The 18,605-nt window shown below is 42.7% G+C and overlaps 1 protein-coding gene across 1 annotated transcript in view; it reads left to right on the top strand.

The window, feature by feature from the left end:
- Window positions 1-18,605, top strand: part of STEEP1 (STING1 ER exit protein 1) — a 66,535-nt gene that overhangs the window by 35,409 nt on the left and 12,521 nt on the right. The window contains exons 3-6 of the mRNA XM_044306518.1: window positions 5,940-5,981; window positions 7,909-8,047; window positions 10,640-10,729; window positions 10,840-10,932. Coding sequence (XP_044162453.1) covers window positions 5,940-5,981; window positions 7,909-8,047; window positions 10,640-10,729; window positions 10,840-10,932 — 364 coding nt within the window. The remainder of the gene's footprint in view (window positions 1-5,939; window positions 5,982-7,908; window positions 8,048-10,639; window positions 10,730-10,839; window positions 10,933-18,605) is intronic.

The following is an 18,605-nucleotide window of genomic DNA, read 5'->3' as shown; positions in this document are numbered from 1 at the left end:
GCACCCATCTTCCCGAGTCTTAGGACCAGGAGCGCCACTCGAGGCCGTCCTGGTTTCTCTCGCTTTAGGTCCTCCCGCAGGGCTTCCGCTCCTCGGGGGACGACGACTCCTGTTCAGGGACATCTGGCAGGCGCACGTCTCCGACGCCTGGGCTCTCAAATTTGTATCTTCCGGGTACAAACTCAAATTCGCGTCCCTCCCCCCAGTTTGCTTCTCTGAAGTAATTCGCATCCTGTTCCTCTAGAGGACCGATTCAGGGGGTTTTATTCGAACGTTTTTGTGGTCCCCAAAAAGGAAGGTTCGGTAAGACCCATATTGGACCTCAAGCGGTTAAACCGTTTCCTCCGTCTTCTGCGGTTCCGGATGGAGTCCCTCAGATCAGTGGTGGCCTCTCTGGAAAAAGGGGAGTTTCTGTCGTCTATCGACATCCAGGATGCTTACCTTCACGTCCCGATCGCTCGGTGTCACCAGTGTTTCCTTCGCCATGCGGTGGGGAACGACCATTACCAATTTGTCGCCCTCCCCTTCGGCCTGGCGGCGGCTCCTCGGGTGTTCACCAAGATCCTTGCCCCTGTCCTGGCCTTGCTCCGCTCCAGGGGCGTTTTTCTACTTCCCTACTTGGACGATCTGCTCATCAAGGCGCCCTCCTTTACGCTGACCTCCACCAGCGTGAACCTGGAGCGGTTCGGTTGGATAATCAACCTTGCCAAGTCCTCGCTTATCCCATCCAAGCAACTCTGGGGATGCTCCTGGATACAGAAGCGGCGGAGGTTCTGCTCCCACCGGAAAAGCGCCTGCTCCTTCACCATTCGGCTCGGAACCTGCTTCTCCACCGCTGTCCGTCCTTCCGGTTCAGCATGCGGGTCTTAGGACAGATGCTGTCCTGTTTCAAAGCGATTCCCTTCGTGCAGTTTCACTCCCGCGTCTTCCAGACGGCAATTCTGTCTGCTTGGCACAAGTCCCAGGAGAGTCTGGATCGGCCCTGCTGGAGGAGGGGCTTAACAGTTTTCACTTAGTGTCACGCCTCCTAGGGAGTTGAGCTATACCCAAGGTTTCCTGTGTCCCCCAAGGAAGAGCGAGAGAGATTTTACTGGTAAGTTATATAAAAATCTTGTTTTTTTCAGTTTTTGTAGATCTGGTCTCTAGGGAATTAGCCCGTGGCAGACACTGGCATCTGTATTTCTGCTCTACATGGGATCTGCTTGAATGAGCAGTGTGCTAATTCTTATTAGTCGCAGTAGGAGGTATAATTGAGCTGCTCTTCCTTGGCAGTGTACGTCCTCCCGTCATTTATTTATCAGCCGATTGCCCTTGATTTCTAAAGCCAATTTCCTCTCTGCTTCAAGTGAACGCAGATCAGCGGGAATAGTCATCTCAAAGAAAACTTCAGAAAGACTGACACAAATAGCAGTGTAGAAATGTGCCATATGTATGGACGCGCTTCTTAATCTCCCTCTGGCTAGACGCCAATTATGAGACCCTGCTTCATGACACGCACACAAATGATTCAGAATTATGTAGATTAGATTAAATTAGATTACCATTGATCTAATTGGTGTCATTTACAGCATCTTTGTGTTACTTTGTCAGCTCATCATCATGCAGACTGAGAAAACCGTAGCCGCCTCTAAAAGGCTCATTGATCTGTGTGTAGGCTTCTTACACATGAGTAGTTGGCTGATCTTGGCTGACCAACGTTCGAAAAATGTAACTTGTACAGTCATTCATGATGGCGTGTTTTATCTGCCAGGTTGAAAAATGTCGACCATGGTTTGGTGAAAGAAGTGTTTGGGTGAATTTGGACAAGCATGCCAATCATTTGCCACTTTGCTAAATGCAAAATGCGGAACACACACGGCCGGTATCTGTGTTTTGCAGACCGTAAAACACATACAGCCGTCTGAATGAGCCCTTAAAGAGGAGCTGTAACCTCCCCTGATGTCTGTTTTAACTGCTTATACCCTGTGTAATAACAATTCTGGAGCATTTATTCTTATGGCTCTATGATGTGCCAATCCTTTATTATTCCTGCTAGAAGTTATGAATGAATTACTAGCAGTTTGCAATGAAGGTCTAGCTGGGTGTTACCAGCTGGGGGTGTGCCCCTGTACAATCGGACCCTATCCAAGCACGGCTGCCAGTGACAGACTGTGCAGGGACATATCCCCAATTGGTAACACCCAGCTGGACCTTCAGTGCAAACTGATAGTAATTTATAATTTCAAGCAGGAATATTAAAGTAATGGCACAGCACAGTTATTACATGGGATGCAAGTAGTTACTACAACTGGCATGTCAGGAGAGGGGCAGCTCCTCTGTAAGTGTATATTGCATTTTGGCAGAGAGAATAGTGTTGGCTGCTGCACTTTTCTACTCAGGAATGAACAAAAAATTGTGAAAAACTGATTATCATTTGTTTGATTTATTACAAAGTATATCGGAACTGGTCCATTTATAGCCATGGTGCCAGAGTGAAGAGTGGTCGGATCTGGGGATATGAATGTTATCCACAGTCATTCTGGACTGAGCTTCCCTGATGACGGTGACAGCCGCTGGGCCCCATATATCCACAGGACCCCAATAACTGTGACAGCTGCTGTCAGGAAACTAAAGATGATACAAAATCTGTGAAAACATATTTTGTTCAATGCAATATATAAAAAAGTCCGTTAGTACCTAGAAACAGGCAGCAGTCCCTTTGTTTCAGAAATAGGTGTTTTCTACTTTGGAAAATCCAGTTTATTTGGCATGCCAATGAGCCAGTAAGGTGCCCAGAGGGGGTCACTCTTGCAGGAAGGAGCCCAGGCATGCCTCCTTCTAGTGCCCAAGCTCACCCTCATGCTGGGGGCAGTTATGGCTTGAATGTTGTACAGGGAGTGCAGAATTATTAGGCAAGTTGTATTTTTGAGGATTAATTTTATTATTGAACAACAACCATGTTCTCAATGAACCCAAAAAACTCATTAATATCAAAGCTGAATATTTTTGGAAGTAGTTTTTAGTTTGTTTTTAGTTTTAGCTATTTTAGGGGGATATCTGTGTGTGCAGGGGACTATTACTGTGCATAATTATTAGGCAACTTAACAAAAAACAAATATATACCCATTTCAATTATTTATTTTTACCAGTGAAACCAATATAACATCTCAACATTCACAAATATACATTTCTGACATTCAAAAACAAAACAAAAACAAATCAGTGACCAATATAGCCACCTTTCTTTGCAAGGACACTCAAAAGCCTGCCATCCATGGATTCTGTCAGTGTTTTGATCTGTTCACCATCAACATTGCGTGCAGCAGCAACCACAGCCTCCCAGACACTGTTCAGAGAGGTGTACTGTTTTCCCTCCTTGTAAATCTCACATTTGATGATGGACCACAGGTTCTCAATGGGGTTCAGATCAGGTGAACAAGGAGGCCATGTCATTAGATTTTCTTCTTTTATACCCTTTCTTGCCAGCCACGCTGTGGAGTAATTGGACGCGTGTGATGGAGCATTGTCCTGCATGAAATTCATGTTTTTCTTGAAGGATGCAGACTTCTTCCTGTACCACTGCTTGAAGAAGGTGTCTTCCAGAAACTGGCAGTAGGACTGGGAGTTGAGCTTGACTCCATCCTCAACCCAAAAAGGCCCTACAAGCTCATCTTTGATGATACCAGCCCAAACCAGTACTCCACCTCCACCTTGCTGGCATCTGAGTCGGACTGGAGCTCTCTGCCCTTTACCAATCCAGCCACGGACCCATCCATCTGGCCCATCAAGACTCACTCTCATTTCATCAGTCCATAAAACCTTAGAAAAATCAGTCTTGAGATATTTCTTGGCCCAGTCTTGACGTTTCAGCTTGTGTGTCTTGTTCAGTGGTGGTCGTCTTTCAGCCTTTCTTGCACACCTTGTGCTTTTGGGCACTCCAGTGATGTTGCAGCTCTGAAATATGGCCAAACTGGTGGCAAGTGGCATCTTGGCAGCTGCACGCTTGACTTTTCTCAGTTCATGGGCAGTTATTTTGCGCCTTGGTTTTTCCACACGCTTCTTGCGACCCTGTTGACTATTTTGAATGAAACGCTTGATTGTTCGATGATCACGCTTCAGAAGCTTTGCAATTTTAAGAGTGCTGCATCCCTCTGCAAGATATCTCACTATTTTTGACTTTTCTGAGCCTGTCAAGTCCTTCTTTTGACCCATTTTGCCAAAGGAAAGGAAGTTGCCTAATAATTATGCACACCTGATATAGGGTGTTGATGTCATTAGACCACACCCCTTCTCATTACAGAGATGCACATCACCTAATATGCTTAATTGGTAGTAGGCTTTCGAGCCTATACAGCTTGGAGTAAGACAACATGCATAAAGAGGATGATGTGGTCAAAATACTAATTTGCCTAATAATTCTGCACTCCCTGTATATGAGGGGTGGGTGGACACATTGTGGCAGGAGTCGTGCCAGGGCTTCTTCCTGCAAGGGTGACCCCCCTCTGGGCACCTTACTGGCTCATTGGCATACCAAATAAACTGGATTGAGGAGCTCCATCCTGCGATAGTTGACAGATCTTCCGCTATCTGTGGCATATGCCATTCCCTTAACATTTCCAGGTAGGATTGGTCAGTGCCAGTGTTCGCTTTTCACTTTGTCATCCAGTTTCAGCTCCTGAAGAATTTGTAATCTGTATGGCTAATAACGCAGACGTTTTTTTTAACTATACGCCATACTATTGTTTGCGGCACTTGTAGTTCTGTACTAATCAGCCGGGTAGTCTTTTTAGGACTATGCTCGTACACGGCTCAAATCCTGGTTACTGTCTCTTCTGTCGTCTTTGGGCGGTCAGACTTTATTCATGACCTAAACCGTCAGTAGTTTAGAATCATTTCATCCAATGCGAAATTCAATTTCTATGTAGAGCGCATTTACCAAATTTATTGATAAAAGTTTTCTGTTCTTTCACAACAGACCCTGTTCTTGCAAATTCCAACATGCAAAAAGCTTTGTAATGTCACCATCTTAATACTGACCCTTTTTGGACAGGACAGGTTTACCCCAACCCTTACACAGAGGGGCAGTTTTATGAAAACGGTCCAAAAGAAAACAGTTTATTTTTTTATTTGTTTCTTCCTGTAGCAGCCAACCACAGCACAGCTTTCATTTTCCATTAACCACAGGCCTTTTAAGGCTACTTTCACACCTGCGTTCGATCGGATCCGTTCTGAACGGATCCGCTCATATTAATGCAGACGGTGGCTCTGTTCAGAACGGATCCGTCTGCATTAGAACTTGTAAAAATTTCTACGTCTGAAAGTAGCCTGAGCGGATCCGTTCCGACTTTACATTGAAAGTCAATGGGGGACAGATTGAGCCATATGGTGTCATCTTCAAGCGGATCCGTCCCCATTGACTTACATTGTAAGTCGGAACGGATCCGCTCGCCTCCGCACGCTTGCAGCGTTCAGGTGCCGCTCACTGAGCGGAGGCTGAGCGCTGGCAGGCGGATGCATTCTCAGTGGATCCGCCTCCACTGAGAATGCATTAGGGCCAGACGGCTGCGTTCAGGGCCGCTTGTGAGCCCCTTCAAACTGAGCTCACGAGCGGACACCTGCACGCAGGTGTGAAAGGAGCCTAAATCACCCTGTATGAAGGCTGTGTACAGATCTGCTTTATGGCGTAGAAACCACAAACCGTGCCAGATCTTCTGCACAACTTTAATCCAGCATGTAGGTGATCAGTACAGCAATACACAGGCTAGGGCAGTGATCCATCGGGCCCCATAGACATCTATTGGGCCCTGTCAGGCTCTGCCAAGGTGTCAGCTGTTTTGATAATATATAATTGGATGTCGGAGTGAGGCCAATGCAGATGTGAACACAGCCTATCGTTAGAAATAATTCTGTATATGTTTAATATAAAAGTATTGTTTTTAATATTTTTTGCTTTCTTGCAGACCCGATGGCATTGAGCGTCAGTATCGGAAAAAATGCAGCAAGTAAGCAGTTCATAAGATGTGTTTATGCAGTTTTATAGATATTAATATTTAAAAAAAAACATTGTAAAGTCCTTCTTGTTTCCATGTCAGGGCAGTACAATGCAATCTGTTACTAGAGAGGATGAGATAAGCCAGAAGTTTCTTTCTCCACTCCCCGTTCAGGGTACATGCATTCACGGCCAGTTGGGCATGTGTATGGCAAGGTCTGGAGAGATCAGTCCAAGAGCTATCTAATGTGTGGGGATGGCCTAAGAAGGCAAATTCTTCATGCAGTAGTGACTAATATGAAAGCCGCTTACTACCAGTTTTAGGTGAGGACCCTTTTTGTTTTAGGGAGACCTTGAGAAGTAGACTGGAAATATTACTCCATTCTGTGAGAATATTATGGATGAGCGAACCAGTTTGGACTAAACGTAGCTATTTTTTTTCAGACAAGGATAGGACTGTTCTATTATGGCCAGCCGTTCCGTTCCACAAAATACAGAATGCACACGGACGTCACCCGTATTTTTTGCAGATCAGTTTTTTGCACACCGCAAAATACATATGGACGTGTGCATGAGCCCTTAGGGAGTCAGGGACAGTGAAAGATCAATCAAGGCACGGCCAGCCTCCACTTCTCTCTTCTCCCTCCCTGGCTGACAGATTCCCTTCTTGTGCCTATTCTACACACACTTTTATTTTATTTTATTTTTTGTCTGGGGGAATTTGGAATAAACGAGAACTGTACAACATGTGTTCTACCATCAATGTAGCATAGCATACTAGCGAGAACTGTCACGTCATCTCACATTTATTTATTTTTAGTATACATCAGTGATTCAGAACGAAATATTAGATCTCAATCCATTTATTATATCCACACACAGTTTCCAAATCTTTTTTATTATTTTTTTTGTTTTTGTTTGGGGGGAGGGGAGGGGGAGGGTGTCATTGATTGTAATTTAATCCAGCATGTAGGTGATCAGTACAGCAATACACAGGCTAGGGCAGTGATGGCTAACCTTGGCACTCCAGCTGTGGTGAAACTACGACTCCCAGCATGCTCCATATATTTCTACAGAGTTCTGATGGCAGCCAAGAAAGGGGGACATCTTGGGAGTTGTAGATTTACCACAGCTGGAGTGCCAAGGTTAGCCATCACTGGGCTAGGGCAACAATTTACCTGTGAGTGTTTGAGTGTTATTGTGATATTATTTTATACCCACACACTTGGAACGTTACTTTTTGGGGGGATTGTTCAATTTAATGAAACCAGCATATATTATGTGATTACTACAATATACAGGGTAGCACAAAAGTATCTGTAAATGATAACAATTTTAGGCCTAAATAAGTTTCCCCTTTTTTTCTGTCTTCAAAAATTTCCAATCAATTATATATATATTTTGGGTGGGGGTTGATTATATTCAAACTATCATGTATATCTAATTACTTCAGCAATACACAGGGTAGTGCATGATATTATTGGAGATGCCCAAAAAAGTCAGGGCTACGGAAGGGTTCCAAATGAAAGAGCTAGAATGTGGGTAGTATCCAGCCAGAAGTAGTGGTGGTAGTAGTTTAGACAGCACAAGATGAATGAAAGGGCTGTATAAACCCAGCATTACATATAGTAATTAGAAGATGATGCTGGGAGCTGGAAATAACTTTCTATGATGAGGACAGGGGCTTCTTCAGGGTCCTTTACAGTACAGAAGAAAAAGAAAATGGAGCCACACTCACCTGATGTCCAGAGTAGCTCATCCTGGTACAGATAGAGAGCAGTAGATGACTTGTAGTACCGAACTGTACTGATTAAGGAGCTACTAGACAGGTGTACAGGAGACTTGATGTTTTTCCTGGTGTACATTTTATGTTTGAGTTCTGTGGTGTTGACTAGTACTGAAAACGTCTTCATTTCCTTTACTATTGTGCTCATCCACAGGTGCAGTCTTCCTCTGTTTTACCAGCACCAGAAAAAGAATGCCCCTGCAACTTTCATCTTCAATGGTGCCCTGGTCAAGTTTGGACAAGGTTTTGGCAAAACCAACATCTATACCCAAAAACCCGATCCACCTAAAAAGGTACATTATCTATACCAGTGATGGCCAAACTGTAACTCAAAACCCATATATTTGTCACAAATTACCAACACCGAAATTTAACCTGAATACTACAGTCCGATATAGTATATATTCCATGTACTTTATCATTTAGCTATAATAGCCTGCCTACATTCAGTGCACTGCTTGTGTGGTTCATAGTGCGCCCTGCCATGATGAATGGCAGGAAAAGTCTAGGGCATATTGGTACGCCGTAGACTTTTTCCAGGGTGCGGGTGCCCACAGAGAGGGCTCTGAGTGCCGTAGGTTCGCCACCACTGAGCTATACTATTAAGACATCTAATGTCTCGAGTTAAAATTGATGGTTGTGCAGCTATAAAGTTCAGCTGGGGAGGAGATACTATGTCTTTTCAGAACATCGTCTTGTATAAGGCAGAGGTGACATTAACCTCTTTAGGACACCTGTACGCCCTTATGTCCTGGTACTTAAGGACACAGGGCGTACCTGTACACCCTGTGTATTTACGATCACCGCCCGGCGGGCGGTGATTGGAAGCCGGTGCCTGCTCAAATCATTGAGTAGGCACCTCGGCTAAATGCGCGCGCGGGGGGGTCCCGTGTCATTTCAGAACTGCAGTTTGCGGCTTTTTATGGTGCGGGCAGCGGAAGTACCATCGGGTCCCCATGGGGCTGTAGGGGGGACCCGATGGCATGGAAGGCTGCCTTCCTGTGACGTGCCTGTGAGATCCAGCCCCCTGGATCTCTCAGGCCGGAAGCTGTATGAGCAATACACACAGTATTACTCATACAGCCAATGCATTCCAATACAGAAGTATTGGAATGCATTGTAAAGGATTAGACCCCCAAAAGTTCAAGTCCCAAAGTGGGACAAGAAATTAAGTGCAAAAAAAATTGAACAAATAAAGTTCCCCCTCCTCCCAAAAAAAATAGTTTCAAGTAAAAAATAAACAAAAACGTCATTTTCCCCAAATAAAGTTTAAAACAATTGGTAAAAAATAGGGAAAAAAAATAATAGACATATTAGGTATCGCCGCGTGCGTAATTTGGCTCTATAAACATATCACATGACCTAACTTCTCAGATGAACACCATAAAAAATAAAAACTGTGCTAAATAAACAATTTTTTGGTCACCTTGCATCACAAAAAGTACAACAGCAAGCTATCAAAAAGGCGTACACCCACCAAAATAGTACCAATCTAACCGTCACCTCATCCCGCAAAAAATGAGCCCCTACCTGAGGCAATTGCCCAAAAAGCATACGTATTAGGTATCGCCGCGTCCGTATCGACCGGCTCTATAAAAATATCACATGACCTAACCGCTCAGATGAACACCGTAAAAAATAAAAAAATTAAAACTTGTGCTAAATAAACAATTTTGTTGTCACCTTACATCACAAAAAGTGTAATGGCAAGCGATCAAAAAGTCATACACACTCCAAAATAGTGCCGATCAGTCATCTCATCCCTCAAAAAAATGAGACCCTACCTAAGATAATCGCCCAAAAACTGAAAAAACTGTGGCTCTCAGACTATGGAGACACTAAAACATGATTTATTTTTATTTTTTTTGGTTTCAAAAATGAAATCATTGTGTAAAACTTACATAAAAAAAAAAATAATTGTATACATATTGGGTATCGCCGCATCCGTGACAACCTGCTCTATATAAATACCACATGATCTAACCTGTCAGATGAATGTTGTAAATAACAAAAAAAAAAGAGCAACCAAAAATCATATATACCCTAAACTAGTATTAACAAAACCTCCACCCTATCCCGTAGTTTCTAAAATGAGGACACTTTTTTGGGAGTTTCTACTCTAGGGGTGCATCAGGGGGGCTTCAAATGGGACATGGTGTCAAAAAAACTAGTCAAGCAAAATCTGCCTTCCAAAAACCATATGGCATTCCTTTCTTTCTGCGCCCTGCCGTGTGCCCATACAGCAGTTTATGACCACATATGGGGTGTTTCTGTAAACTACAGAATCAGGGTCATAAATATTGAGTTTGGTTTAGCTGTTAACCCTTGCTTTGTAATTGGGGAAAAAAAAAATTAAAATGGAAAATCTGCCAAAAAAGTGAAATTTTGAAATTGTATCTCTATTTTCCATTAATTCTTGTGGAACACCTAAAGGGTTAACAACGTTTGTAAAATCAGTTTTGAATACCTTGAGGGTGTAGTTTCTTGGATGGGGTCACTTTTATGGAGTTTCTACTCTAGGGGTGCATCTGGGGGGCTTCAAATGTGGGACATAGTGTCAAAAAACTGTCCAGCAAAATCTGCTTTCCAAAAACCGTATGGCATTCCTTTCCTTCTGCGCCCTGCCGTGTGCCCGTACAGCAGTTTACGACCACAAATGGAAAATTTCTAGTGAATTTCTGGGAATACCCCTTTAAGTGGTCAATGTTATTTTCCTTCCCTGAGGCATTGAGGGAACACAGCAGCAGAGTACTGCATTTAGGCAACGTTCAAGGACTATTTCCTGTTATGGTCAGATGTGGTGCTAAATCTCTAGGCAAGCTTTACATCCAATAATATATTATTTTAAGTTTCTGCCATTAATAAAAATACTTTTTATTTGTTAGGTTATGATGACGAAACGCACCAAAGATATGGGCAAATTCAGCTCTGTTACTGTATCCACTATTGATGAAGAAGAGGAGGAGATAGAGGCGGTAGGTGAAACCATTTACAATGGTGTTAACTATTTCCCTTCTGTCTTCAGGTTGTCTTTAAACTCAAGTCACCTGTGCATTGGTTCTTCTAATTTGTTCTAATCTTGCAGAGAGAGGTGGCAGATTCCTATGCCCAAAATGCAAAAGTGATTGAGAAGCAATTGGAGAGAAAAGGCATGAGTAAGAGAAGACTGCAGGAGCTGGTATGTATGATTGGTATAAGCCTCTCTGCCTTCCATGTGCTCCTTACAGTAACACAGTGAACAAGGGTGGATAAAACGGGTTACAGTTTAAGCATGATAAATCTCCCCCATAATCTCCTAATTTGTCTTAGTTTTTTTGTTGTTTCATAAGATATTGCAGAACATATAGAAAATCAGGGCATTGTTCTCTCAGGCTGCAGCCATGTCTTCTTAACTCTGATGCTAGTGCACATGAGCTAGTAAGTTTAGGAAGACGGGACTGGGATTGGTCTACACCAGGCATGTCCAAAGTGCGGCCCTCCAGCTGTTGCAAAACTACAACTCCCAGCATGCCCTAATAGCTGTAAGCTATCCAGGCATGCTGGGAGTTGTAGTTTTGCAACAGCTGGAGGGCTGCAATTTTGGACATGCCTGGTCTACACAGTGAGTGCAACCATTTTGGTGGAAGGAATCTCTTAGTAATGCTCGTAGTACAGGGCAGGTTTGGTAACGCTGCCAGCCAAGCCGTTATCGTGTACATAGTACCAGCCATAGTATATGCAGCTAAATAGCTGACCAGTTACACAGTGATAATTCCTCTCTTCACTGCACAATTGTGCAGATTAGTTTTTTTTAACAGCTATGGAAAATGTGGTAATGTATGGAGGTATGCTGGAAACGACATATATAGTATATAGTCACAGTTGTCTCTATTATAAGTATGGATATAGTGCAGACATAATGTGGCCTCCATTACATTTTGCAGAAGTTGTTGCCCATATTTCCCAGACTGCTGAATTCCAAATTTGCATAGTTATGTAGTGATAAATCCTTCATATAGTAGACCAACTTTCCTTTCAGAATTGTGGAACGACTGTCTAGCTGTACCTTGTACCTCTTGTTGTGACTACATCATTAGGGCTGTATATAAAGGGCACCTTTTTTTGTCTGTTTGTCTCTGTTTATTTGGTAGTCCACCATGAGGCCCATACCCATCCACTGACACGAATCAAGGGTACAGTAGGATGTGGAGTCCGAGGACAGGGAGTCCCCACCATTAGGGGCTGTCCCTGGGCAGAGGGGTAGCTCAGGGTGTAAGCTTAGGGAGAGATGCCCCACCCAATATCTGGCTAACCCATTTTTCTGTGGTTCTACCAGAATAGTCGAGTTGTGTACGTCATTCATGTATGATCATTATTAAAATTTATATACTTTTTCAAAAGGGTTATCTCTATTGCTGGACTAAGTTATTATTCATTGATTGACCCAATATAATCTTGTATCTCTTAATTGCTGGACCATATTTTCTGTATTTTGTATAACCAATATGTCCCCATCGTTGCAGAATTCCAGATCAGCCTATTTATGAGTAGGTAGATTTCTGGTATTCTAGAATACTAAGCTGGATTTGGTACCCAGGAGCCTGGAAAAGCAGAGTATGAATCCCTGTGACAAATCCGATCCTCCATTCCGTAGCATAGCGAGACAGATTTGTCATTCAGGGTCCCAGGAAAACTGGGTAACCCATTATGTGGAGCTGTAATAGGAACTGCTAAATATGAAGTCTACTAAAATAAATATCTCTCTTCACTCCCAAATAGGGCCATATTTAGGCAGATAAATCCCCCTCCACATTTCTAAATACTGCAATAACTAGGCAGATTTTTCTTATGTTCCTGGAAAAGCTAGTTTCTAACCATGCAGAGCTGTAATTTATATGTCAAAATACTAAATCTACAAAATAAATTCCCCTCCTAAATAGTACCATGTCGAGGCAGATTTACCTTTCAGGGTCCTGGGATAGCTAGTTTATACCCATATGAGGAACTGTTATAGACTGCAGAATAACAAATATACCAAGATAAATCCTCCTCCCCACGTACAAATAATTCCCATACAACAGTTTGTAGCAATAGTCAGGGAGAGAAATGCCTGTTCTGATAGATTTCTGAAGGATGGGGAAGGTTTCTATCAGATCTTCCTTTCTAGTGATCGTTGTTATTACTGGCTGTGTTCACATCATGTTTTTGTCCCACATTTAACATATAAACGACATATATGTTAAACAGCGGCCCAGGCAGATGTCACACATTGGCATTTGTCACAATAGTGTATGTTAACGTATGCAGTTTCTTGCTAATTGGGGTCTCCTTAGAGGGTCTAAGGAGACCCTAATTAGCTCTGCCTGTGTGTCATGCCCCCACAGGGTGCTGTTTTCCCCTGTAACTGGGGTTCCTGTGGATGCCCCAGTTACAGTGGAAACAGTGGGGGGGAAGGGGGGGGGGAACAAGTAAAAAAAAAAAAAAAAATCAATTTAAATATAAGTAGAAAAAAATAATAAAAAATACAAAAAAAAACATAAAAAAAAAAAGAAAGTCACCATAGTCGCCCCGTTCTCTCAAACCTATGCATGTTATATATGAAAACGGTTGGCAAAAAATAGGGAACCCATTGCAATAATACATTTTTGTGTCATTTTTAATATTTAAGAAATTATAATCTATAAAAAAAAATTATAATCATTTGCAGTTTTCCTCCAAATTAAACTTAAAAAAAAGAAAAACAAAATCTAAACAAAACATTCTAATAAAAAGTCCTAAGAATCAAGTAAAAAAGAAAAAAGGCAAAAATGTTGTGCATTCTGCATTTTATGGAACGTCCGCCCCATAATAGAACCTGTCCTATCCTATTTTTTGGGGGGACAAGGTGACTAAATATGGTGAATTGCGCATTTTTTATTTTTTTTATTTCTGTTACAGCACTTACTGCTTAGGAGATTTTTTTTATATTTTAATAGTACACACTTTTTCGGTTGTGGCAATATTTTTATATTGTTATATAATATTGTAATTTGTTTTATTGTTTATAAATTTTATATGTAAAATTGGGAAAGGGGGCGATTGAAACTTTTTGAATTTTCGTTTTTGTAACTTTTTTTTTTTTTTTACTTACTAACTATTAACCCCCTTAGGGGCTAGAACCCTTGTCCTATTCACCCTAATAGTGATCTATTAGGGTGAATAGGACTTCACACTCTCCCTGTTGCCCTGTGCTTTGTGCACACAGCAGCAGGGAGCTTACCATGGCAGCCAGGGCTCCAGTAGCATCCTAGCTGCCATGGTAACTGATCGGAGCCCCGCGATTTCACTGCTGGGATTCCGATCGCAGGCTACCACTGCACCACCAATGAAGAGGGGGAAGGGGACCCTGTGGCCACTGCGCCACCAATGATTCTAATACCGGGGGGAGTGCACACTGCGCCACCAATGGTTATGATTTGTAATATTGGGGGAGGTGGGGTCACTGCGCCACCATTGAATGTAATTAACACATTAATTCAAGTTTAGGCAGCGAGTGTTGGCGGCGGTATCACTGAACTGGCACCCGGCCTCAATTACAGGGCATGCGATGCGAGGCAATTAATCCCTCAATTGCAGCACCTGAGGTGGTAATTGCCGTGGTTCGGCGGATCGCTGTGCCCTGTTATTAAGGCTGGGTCTGTGATACTGCCGCCGTCACCCACTGCCTACACTTGAATTAATGTGTTAATTACATTCATTGGCGGTGCAGTGGCCACAGTCCCTCCCCTCCTCCGCAGTGCTATCTCCCCATTGGTGGCAGCAGCACAGTGGGTGGGAGAGACTCCCTTGCCACTGTGCTTTTGAGTAGAACATGGTGCGCACCGATAGCGGCGCGTGCCATGTGTTCTCTAACTGATAGTAGGCCGCGCAGCCTAGTATCGTTAAATAGTAAGACCCTGTATCGTATCGATACGGGTCCAAAAGTATCGATACTTCGATACCCGGTGCAACCCTAACGGTCACTAAACCACCATGTTCACAAAATCACAAAAGGTTGCCTGGACATTCTGTGCTCCACAGATTTTAGCTAAAATCCAATTTGTGCATGAGCACAATGTTATCTGAAAACATTACTGATTTATTTTATGCACTTATATTCCGCATCAAGCTGTCCCCAAAGTACTCACAATGTAAGTTTCCTATCAGTATGTCTTTGGAATGTGGGAAGAAACCCATGCAAACACAGGGAGAACATACAAACTCCATTCAGATGTTGTCCTTGGTAGGATTCGAACGTCGGACCCCAGCGCTGCAATGTACCAGTGGTAACCTCTGAGCCACCGTTTTTTGATACGGATATCTATGCGTTTCGTGCCAGTAATCTGAGACTGTGATCCGGACAAGCCATCAATCAAATGGTGTAATTCGGCACAGAGAGAATTATGTTGCGACTGATTGTATTCTAGATCTTTTTCTGGGGGGGGGGGGGGGGCAAAACATATGTGACAGTTGGAGATTAAGTATATTCTGACTCAGGGCCGTGGAGGTTGAGTCAGTAGAAATGTACCAACTCTGACTCCAGCTTAAACAGAATGTTATCTGTTACTAATATTGTGTAATTCATTTATTACATTTTATATAAATTTAGAAAAGTGTCAAATTTAAACAAGAATATATTTATATTAATCTAAGGCCCTTATTTATCAAAATTGGCGATTAGGAGGGGCTGGTAGTGGTGATTGAAAATCAGTTCTCCCCACTCCTGTCCCTTATACTAGGTACTCTATTTTAAAGCTGCTCCAAGACCCTTAGTTACAATGCCTAAAACTGCTCTACAAGTGTTCAATAGTAGCTTCCTTTTCTAAAGACCAGAAAAGGAAGTTCACTACTAGGCATATCTGCAGTCATGACTTTTTAATCACTGTTGCTCAATTTGGGGGGGGGGGGGGGGGGGGCAAGGTGACAAAAAATGGTGAATAACATGTTTTTCTCCCCATTGCAATGTTCTCCACACAGGAAATTGTTTAATATATATTTTAATAGTTCAGACATTTTCAGATGTGGTGATATCTAATATGTTTATTTTTATTATTATTTATATATTTAAAATGGGGAAAAGGGGCGTTATTTACTTTGTATTTTACTTTTTTTTTTTTTTTTACTTTTTATGTATTAACTTAAAGATCATGTCAGAGGTCACAAAGTACCTTCATTTAAAGGAGATTCTAGTTGTGCCATATTTGGATGACTTCCTGATTACTTCACCCTCAGCAGAAGTTCTACGATCCCAAAAATGCTTTACCACCTTGGGTTGGATTATACATTTTAAAAAATCAGACCTGTCTCCAGATCAAAGAAGGCTTTTTCTGGGGGTACTCCTAGACTCTTGTCTGCTAATTTCTTTTTTTACCTCTAGAAAAAACGGAACTAGACTATTCAGAAAATCTCTGTTCTGCAGCCAAAAGGTTTTCCTCCATAAGGATTATCATGACCATCCTAGGTCTGCAACAATCCTGTTTGTCAGATGGGCTCAAAGTCACATGAGGATCCTTCAGGCCTTCCTCCTATCTTACTGGGACGGTACCAATTCCGCTCTAGAAAAATGTGTTCCTATTTCCAAATCCGTAAAAGAATCTTTCGTGTAGTGGAGAATAGAAAATAACTTACAGACAGGGGTCTATTGGGAAAAGATATGTTAGATTCTTTGTCCAATCTGAAAGAACTCTCAGCTATCTACAAAGTCAGTGTCTCCCTTCACACACCCTCATCTCCAAAGCATGTAAAAGTGTTGTCGGACAATACCACGACAGCCTACTTGAACAAACAGGGAGGGACCAGAAGCGGTTCCTTAGGGGCAGTGTCTTGAAACATTTTTCTTTGGGCGGAAAAGAATCTTATATCCTTGACAGCAGTTCATGTGAAGGGAGAAAACAACCTAATAGCAGACTTCCTCAGCTGCCAGACTTTGAAGGAAGGAGAGTGGACCCTGAATTATCAAATATTTTAGCAGATCTGCGAAAAATGGGGAGTCCCGGATCTAGATCTATTTGCCACAAAGGACAACAGGCAGACCAGAAAATCTTGCTTCCTCTCCCGACAGGGCCAGCCGTTATGGGTAGATACACTTTCCCAACCATGGCCGAAGACTCTTCTTTATGCTTTCCCCCCCTTCAGTTTGATTCCAAGAGCTCTAATAAAGGTGGAGGAAAAAGTGACACGGGTAATATTCATTGCTCCATTTTGGCCAATAAGGTCTTGGTTCCCCTTCTGCTCAGGCTGTCTGCAGGGATATTCTGGACTGTTCCATCAACCCTGACCTTCTCCACCAGGGTCCGGTATTTCATCCGAAAATAAACCGTATTTTCTAAACCAATAGACCTCAGTTTACACAATAGGTGTCGGAGCGGAACAGTATTGGACGCCTTTACAAAGTCCAAAAACACAATATCGACAGCCTTCCCTCTGTCCAGGCTTGTGATCACCTCATCATACAAACAAATCAGGTTAGCCTAACAGTTTCTGTTCTTAGTAAAACAATGTTGACTATTGCTTATTATATAATTGACAGTTACGTCAATCCTGTATCTTGTCCCATAGTAGGCCCTCAGACATGAATGTTAAGCTTACTGGTCTAAAATTACCCGGTGAAGACCTAACACAATTTTTGAAAATGGGCACACATTCGCCTTGCGCCAGTTTCTTGGTACAATGTCATTACAGAATCTGTAAATATTATGTTAATAGTTTATTTTTATCAATTAACAAAATACAAAGTGACTGAACTAAAGATAAATCAAATCAATATTTGGTGTGACCACCATTTGCCTTCAAAACAGCATCTTTGGAGGACCTTGGCAGAGAAGTTGTGTCAAACTTCTTGGAGAACTAACTAATAGAGTTGCATCGGGTATCGAAGTTTCGATACCCAATCAATACTTTTAGACTCGGATCGATACGATACCGACTCTTACTATTTAACAATACTAGGCTGCGCTGCTGCACAGCCTAGTATCTGTTAGAGAACATGGCACGCGCCGCACTCAGAGCGTGCCATGTTCTCCTCAGCAGCACATTGGAGAAGGAGGCAGTCCCCCTCTCCCCCCTGTGCCGCTGCCACCAATGGGAGTTTAGTACTGAGGGGGGGGGGGCGGGGGGACTGTGGCCACTGTGCCACCAATGAATATAATTAACACATTAATTTAAGTATAGGCAGTGGGTACCAGCGGCACCTGAGGGGTTAATTGCTGGGGATTGCAGCGCCCTGTCATAGAGGGTGGGTGCCAGGTATGTGATACCGCTGCTTACACTGAAATTAATGTGTTAATTATATTGGTGGCGCAGTGCGCCCCCCAAAGCCCCAGTATTATTAAGTATAATCATTGGTGGCGCAGTGCACCCCCCCTTCATATTAAATCCAAATCCAAGAGCTTTATTGGCAGGACCAAATACAGTTGGCATTGCCAAAGCATTAACAAGGAAAGGGGGGGGGGGGGGATTCGGTTGTGGGAATAAGGGAAGGGTATAGGGGGTTAGGGTATTACAGTCCATAAGGGTGTGGAGGATATAAGGGACAGTATGGGGGGCTGGGGTATACAGTCCATATAATGTCAAAAGGAGATTATAAGAGTTGAACAGGAGGTTAAAAAGAAAAAAAACAGAAAAAATATCTGAAGGTCATTGATGACTATAATAATAAGGTTTACAAATGGCGAGAGAAAAAAGGTGTGGGAGATGAGGAGAAACACAAACAGGAGGAGGTCTCGGATACCTTTCCCAATTCTGGAAAAACTAGCAAGCAGGTGTATGAGAATAGGAGAATGCAATGGGGTATGAGGGATCATGTAACGGAGGATCCAGTGCTATCCCAACATGACACCTGCAGAGGCAGGTTTA

The sequence above is a fragment of the Bufo gargarizans genome, chromosome 9, assembly GCF_014858855.1.
Source record: "Bufo gargarizans isolate SCDJY-AF-19 chromosome 9, ASM1485885v1, whole genome shotgun sequence".
NCBI classification, from domain to species: Eukaryota; Metazoa; Chordata; class Amphibia; order Anura; family Bufonidae; genus Bufo; species Bufo gargarizans.
The sequence above is the reverse complement of the archived record's forward strand: the minus strand, read 5'-3'. Positions and strand labels throughout refer to the sequence as shown.